Source organism: Bidens hawaiensis, unplaced genomic scaffold, assembly GCF_021521415.1.
Source record: "Bidens hawaiensis isolate Kalapana, Puna unplaced genomic scaffold, B.hawaiensis_p1.1 tig00054151_1, whole genome shotgun sequence".
NCBI classification, from domain to species: domain Eukaryota; kingdom Viridiplantae; phylum Streptophyta; class Magnoliopsida; order Asterales; family Asteraceae; genus Bidens; species Bidens hawaiensis.
In genome coordinates this window covers 51662-58689 of record NW_027499767.1, presented here as the reverse complement: position 1 = coordinate 58689, position 7028 = coordinate 51662, and the positions used below count along the sequence as shown (strand labels likewise).

At 32.4% G+C, this 7028-nt stretch overlaps 1 protein-coding gene across 1 annotated transcript; it reads left to right on the top strand.

Moving 5' to 3' along the window:
• The first annotated feature begins 4201 nt into the window (after positions 1 to 4201).
• LOC143600484 (early nodulin-like protein 18) lies at positions 4202 to 5815 on the top strand. Its single transcript, XM_077078159.1, has 2 exons — positions 4202 to 4391; positions 5254 to 5815. Exons 1-2 carry the CDS (start codon positions 4208 to 4210, stop codon positions 5688 to 5690), a joined length of 621 nt encoding a protein of 206 aa, XP_076934274.1. The 5' UTR covers positions 4202 to 4207; the 3' UTR covers positions 5691 to 5815.
• Positions 5816 to 7028: the final 1213 nt, after the last annotated feature.

The following is a 7028-nucleotide window of genomic DNA, read 5'->3' as shown; positions in this document are numbered from 1 at the left end:
AAATTTTCGGCCGAAAACGATTAAATTTACGCTACCTATAAAAAATTTCATACTAAAACGGGTAAATTTACACTACTACGAAAACGTCTAACTAACCTTCGCCCCGGCCCATAGCGTATGGTCTAAAGGTGACAGTCATATCGGGTTGACAGGATCGAAGTCATGAACTTATGTAAAGGGCATCCACAAGGTCGTATAACTTGAGCATTACCGCATGTAATGTAACCCATTTATGTGAACAAGTCAAGTACACAAGTCGTAAACGAGTCAAAAATCTTATAAACAAGTTGCAAACATATTAACCTATGTCACGTAATCCACTCTATATTGTTTTCAAACTCGAGGGAAGATACAAACATTTGAAGGTACTCAACGCCATCTTTCGTCTCTCTCTACGAACACGCGTGCCCGAAGCCCATACCCAAGTTGGCTACAATACGATGAAAAGGGAGAAAGAGTAATGCCACCATGCCTCGTCAAATTGGTCATTAGATAAGCTTTACCAAAAGCTAAAAGGATGCTCTAAATGCTACAAAAGACACTTTAAAGTTTAAAGTGCACACCATATACCAATCATTTGCCTATAGCATCTCATTAACTTCCTAATTCCCAACTTCCATTAACTTTATTTATGTATGCATAATTCAAATATTTTTTTCGTTTACCTTATGAGTCACACACATCATATAATATTTCAAAATTTTCTCTTTGAATGTTGTTTACAAATTTGTTTAGTTAAACAAGAGTAAATTAGTATATAAATAAACTAAAGGATTATACTTGAACAACAAACACATCAATGTAAGTGTTACATAAATTCCATTTTTAGTATGCTTCTCCTTTTTCCAATAATAATCACTACTTGGAATTATTAACTTTTGGCCTCACAATATAGTTTGTGCATCAACAACAATCTTTAGCCTCATAATGTAGTCCATTCACTAGAAATTTTTTGTAGCCTTATAATTATTATCTGTTTAAAATAAAGAAATGATTTAATGTTTTGATGCGGTAATTCATCACCTTCGATCCTACACCAATCAATCAACCATAAGAAGTTCAGTACCAACACAACTTCTACAATGTTGCATACTTGCATGGTTGGATGTCAGGTCGAACTGGATTCGGGTTGATTGGTTGAATATGGTTAATGGCTCATTAATTGTAAGCCCTTATAAATAACCTGGTGACGTACATGCAAAAGTGATGAACGACGATTTAACTCTTATTCTAACCACTGTTCAAGAAAATAGAGCGTTATCATAAATTTGGAAAACATATAGCATCTAAACAAAAGTACCACCCTATCAACTTCAACAGTAATTCCTTGTTTACTAGTTATATGCATAGATTTATAAAGTAATTTTTTTAATAGAGTATTTAATTTATATAGTAAAAATGAGTTATGATGTTCTAAATAAATCATGTTTTAAAATATTCAATAGAAACCATTAAGAAATTATAAACATGTATCTTATAATATAATCCAGCTTCAGATGTATTCTATTCAGTTAACATATTCATATATGTTAGAAATTAGTTAGTCGCTGATTGGCTGCTGTTATTGAAATTTGATGCTAATCATATTGGGCTTAGCATAGCTTTGGGTCTTCAATAATTAAGTGGCACGTGGGCTGGGCTCCTCACCCCATTTATTTCCGTTATCTACTTTTCTTTTTATAATAATCATATTAGACAATTAAGAGTACTAAAAATAAAATAAACTGTTGACTTAACTGGTCGTGTTTGTGTCAACCCCGCAAAAACTAACACATGTGTTTGGATTCTTGTACCTCTCATGATTTTCGAGTTCCTATGTAGTTCGACCCGCTAACGTCCAACCTGCAAACATGACCAATTTGACACCTCTAGACTATTATTCACATTATATATTAAGCATTCGTATAACACTAACGAGTCATGATATGTTAAAAGAGTCATGATATTATGTATATTTATGTTTGTTTTTACTTTGATTAATTAATATTGAAAATGTTTAATTAAGATTAACTGTGCTAGACTATCTTGACTACCCTTGACAATTAAATCATGATTGACATATGAAGATTGAACTGAACTGTTTCTCTACCACTAACTTCACTTCACCTGATTGACAAATACTTACCAAACTGACAAAAACTAGGTTACAAACTTTATATATCAAATCTTTTTTGAATATTTTTTTCTGAACGGCTATCCTTTTCTAAAATAATACGTAGTTGTATGTGAACATGATTGATAATGATGTTGTCTCTTAAAATCTTGGATGATTATACATTTATACATGTGATTTATCGTTACAAAATTTGTTTATTATATGTGACGATATTCTTTTTTTTAAAAAAAAAACAAACATAATTGAAGAAACATGGAATGCATCGATCTCCTCCAAGGTACTCAATTAAATCAAAACCTCTTAGGCAATGCCTGAAAAAAACCACGAAACAAACTAAAAATTACAAGCACTTATGAATCTCGTGCACCTAAAAACCATCACAATAAATCCTGTCTTCTAACTCAAATGAAATTTAAGATACCAACTCTGGAAAACCGGGGTTAGAAGACAAGCAGTTGTGATGATGTTTAGGTGAATGAGAAGCAGAATTGCTGGTGGCTTTCTTTTGTTTGGTGGTTTATTTTTCTGGCATCACCTATGGTTTCAATGGAAAGAAAATGTTGATTAAATCATGAGGTACACAATTGTATTTAAGCATCACAAATTGTTGTAACGGGTTAACCTTTCTCCCGGTTATCATGTGGAACGTTAGTTGTAAGCTACTTATTTATATTCCATAATCTTAAATTCAATTAGAAAATTATATTGATAATCTTATACTTTCTATTATATTAATCACCATATTTAATATCCCTAAATTATTTGGCTATTTAAACCTTAAATGTTACACTCATCCTTTACTTAGACTAAACTTTTGTTTTCAATACATATCCGATTAGGAATTTTATACGGATAAATTGGTATGAGCCAATTTAATCTAAATTAGTTATATTTAATTTCACATTAGGCATGCTCATATAATCGAATTCGGCTTATCTGAATCGGTATTCGAATTTGGAAATTTTGAAATTTGAGTAAATCTAAAATTTTGAATAAGTGCATTCGAATTTGGGTCGAATTCAAATTTATTCGAATGAACCAAATTAAGAAAATAAAAAAAGTATAATAAAAGTTCAACTGGTACTAGATTTAGAAGGTTTTAAGTTTTAACCATAAGCTAGTTACAAAGACCAGTAACAACACAAGTAAAATAAGTCCAATAACATAAAGGCTAAAAAATAACATCCAAAAGGATTAATATTCTGGTTATTTGAATTGATTGTATTGCTATAATGCTACTTGTAACTTGTTACTCTTAATTAAGTAATACAAATAAGTGAAGAACTGACTCTTTCTTTAGCCCAAATAAATTGAAGCCGAATTTGAAGTCCAATCTATATTTAACTCTCTGTTATTTTTAAACACAGTTATAATTTGAGTATATATTTATACTAGTTGTAGTTGTGTGCCCGCGCGATAAAGCGGGATATATACGCATCATGACATCGAACATGTAACCGGTGTTACCGTTTCAGTAAATGCGTGACTTGATGGCAATATGCACGTAACTCGGCGACAGCATGCTCGTAATGCGATAACACCTTTGCTTGGGGATGTATAGAGTACAGAGTATCTACAATTGTTTACCAAGACCATATGGTTTTACAAAACCAAATGATCCATGCTTGAGCTCGCCTTTGACTTACAAGGCTTGAGTTATGGCTCAATAACTAAACGACCTTTATTTGAAGCTCATGATTAATAAAGCTCCGTTTACTTCAAACCTTCTATCGATTTGATCTAAGATAACTCACAAACGGCTTGGTTCATTTGTAACCCTAAACCCGGACCCCTTCCACAATTTGTACGTAGATTCGAATTGCTAAATTCAAACCTCTCTTTTGACGGTGCCTCTAATAAAAATAAATTTGCAAATCATTAAAAAGATTAAAATTTATAGATTTACAAAATAAAATATAATCATTAAAATACAGTCAACTTTCCACCATCGTCTAAATTAAAAAAAACAAATAGACACAAACACTCTTCATCAAAATCCTAAATTAAACAACATAACACACGCCCGGTTGTCATTTGTCAAAGCTCTTACCAGATCAAATCACCGACCACAATCCCACATATTACTTTCCGATGGCTCCGGCTATCCAATTAATATTACTCCCACTTTTCATTCTCATCACCGGCGCCACCGCATACACTAATTACACCGTCGGAGACAAATCCGGCTGGTTTTTCAATCCGGACACCAGTATCGCCTCCGCAGATTATGTTAAGTGGGCTGCTAATAAAACCTTTAGTCTCGGTGACTATTTAAGTAAGTCTAATTGATATCACCCAGTACTTTTTATTTAAGTAGGATTTAGATTTGGAGAATGCGTTGATCTGATTCAGATTTAGGTTTACATTTTGACGTTAAGTTTGACTTTGATAAGTTGTGTAGTATTTTAGGGCTGTAAACAAGCTGAACGTTTGATTGTTAACGGTTCAACAGGAAGTTCGTTTACATTCGTTCTGTTAATAACTTGGTAGCCGGACCTAGGGGTGCAAACAAGCCGACCCCAATCTCGACTAGGCTCAAGCTCGGCTCGTTTACTATATATTAATTAAGTTATATATATATATATATATATTATTTAGTTATTTTTCATAACATTATGTATATATTTATTTTTCATAACATTATTTAGGATCGGTTTTGCCATTCAAAAGGGGTGGCGACGCAGCTTGTTGCCCGCTTACCTGCCTCTTTATTGTAATTGGATCCTTTTATTTGAAATGAAATATAACCAAACCGAAGTTTTAGTTAAAAAAAACAAAAAAATAAAAAAATTAGTATTATATATAATTGGCAGGCTCGTTTAAGCTTGGGCTCGTTCAAGCTTGATAAGTGAAGCTTGGGCTCGTTTAAGCTCGGCTCAATCGAGATTTTTGATGAACCGATTTCGAGTAGCTTTTTTGCACTCCTAGCCTAACTGAACTATTGACACTTACCATTCTCGATTAGTAAATATAGCATTTTTTTTGTGTTTTATGAATCGTTCACGAACAAGTTCATTTCCTTAATGAACGAACATGAAATATCGTTTGGTTAGCTGTTCGTGAACAGTAGCTTCACTAACAAACATGAATATCGCTTTATTTATAATGATTTTGACTTTGATCTGTTTAATGTGCAGTATTCAACACGAACTCGAATCAGACGGTGATTTTAACCTACAACGAAACAACGTTCCATAGCTGCAGCATCGACAACTCTTCTGATTCCGATACGTTCGTGTACACCCAAGGGAACGTGATCGGACAGCCGTTGACCGTCGTCGTTCCGTTGACTATTGAAGGACCAAACTACTTTTTCTCGGACGCGAATGATGGTATTCAGTGCGAGAGTGGGTTGGCGTTTGGAATCAATGTGACTCACGGAGTCGGACTTCCACCGAACCTTAACCAACCTCCACCGCCTCCGTATGTTGACCCTCCATCGAACGCTGACGGAAGTGATACGACGGTGGTGACGAGTCAGCCAAGTGGAGCTGGATTAAGTGGTGCTGATAGTGTGCAAAGGGTGGTGTGTTATGCACTTATGTTGTGTGGAATATTTGGTTTGTTTTTTTAGTGTGAAAGAATATGGTGTTAAATTTGGTTTTTGAAAAATGTTTTGTTTTGAGAATTTGAGGTGATGAAGAGTTAGAAAGTAACATTATTGATGGAGTTAGGTTATAATTATATGAACTTTTGTGGTTAAAATAACATTTGTTGGATATCTTAAGTTAAAATTTTTATTTTTTTTAATATTTATTTTTTTTACTGGTGTAATAGTCTTTTGATATTCGGATATGCATTAACTTGAGGACTATTCTTCATCAGGTCAGGTTGGGTCACAATAATAATATGCGGATTCAACTAATCGTTCACCATGCTCTATTGCTTGTGTATCTTTATGTATATATCAGTTTAGCCAGATTAAACGATAATAGTTTTATTCAAAACTAATTCATAATATAGTCGGGATTCGGGAAGATTAGATAAGAGTAAAAAATTTATATTACTAACAAAAAAAAAAGCAAAATCAAAGACTTCTAAAGAAAAAATGACTAAATTTATTTTTATTTGCTTTCCTTTATATTATTTATTTCTCTTTTTATTATAATAATAATATTGGCCTTTGAAAAAAGTAACAATAAATAATTAATTCAATTACACATATTAATATTAAATAAATTTTTTTAACAAAGCAACCATACCAAAAGAGCAAACTCATTAACTCAACACACAATTCAACCTCTCACGGCATGGGATGGACTACACACAAAATAAATAAATAGTTTACGGATTTAAAGTGTCACATGTCATAGTTTATATTTGCTATAGTCTGGAAATGTACGATGAAATAAAACAAAACATATAAAACAAGTTTTTTGTTGTCATGTGACAAGTGTGCTCCATACATGAAACTGACACTCACATTATGATTATAGTTATCAAAATGTTATATATTTGGTCCATATTGACCAAAACCCCACACCCTTTTAAACCTATCTACATCCATCAAATGTGGTTTCTTTTGTGGATCTACACATGCCATATAAATGGTATCCCAAAAACTGGATCTAGAATATAAAACAAAATTTTTAATTTATAAAAGAAAGAACCAAATTGATTTATAAATAAGATAAGAAAAGAATTTGTGCAATGTCATGTGAAAAGTGTTCATGTACCTTTCATGTAAAAAAATAAAAGAGTACATGTGTCACCACATCTTTTCTAACCCGTTTTTCAAGTTTAGAATATCAAAGATAACATGTAACAAGCTAAAGGATAATTAATATTATACAAAATAAAGTATCAAAACATATACATAATGTGTTATTATGCTTCCTTCTTTTGTGGTGCTATCCATAAAATATAAACAACTATGTAAATGATGATTTTTTAATTCTTAAATCCCGGAATA

Coding starts and splice junctions, on each gene's coding strand:
- LOC143600484 (XM_077078159.1), top strand. CDS start 4,208: ATGGCTCCGGCTATCCAATTAATATTACTCCCACTTTTCATTCTCATC. Junction 4,392..5,253: donor TAGTCTCGGTGACTATTTAA/GTAAGTCTAATT, acceptor TTTAATGTGCAG/TATTCAACACGAACTCGAAT.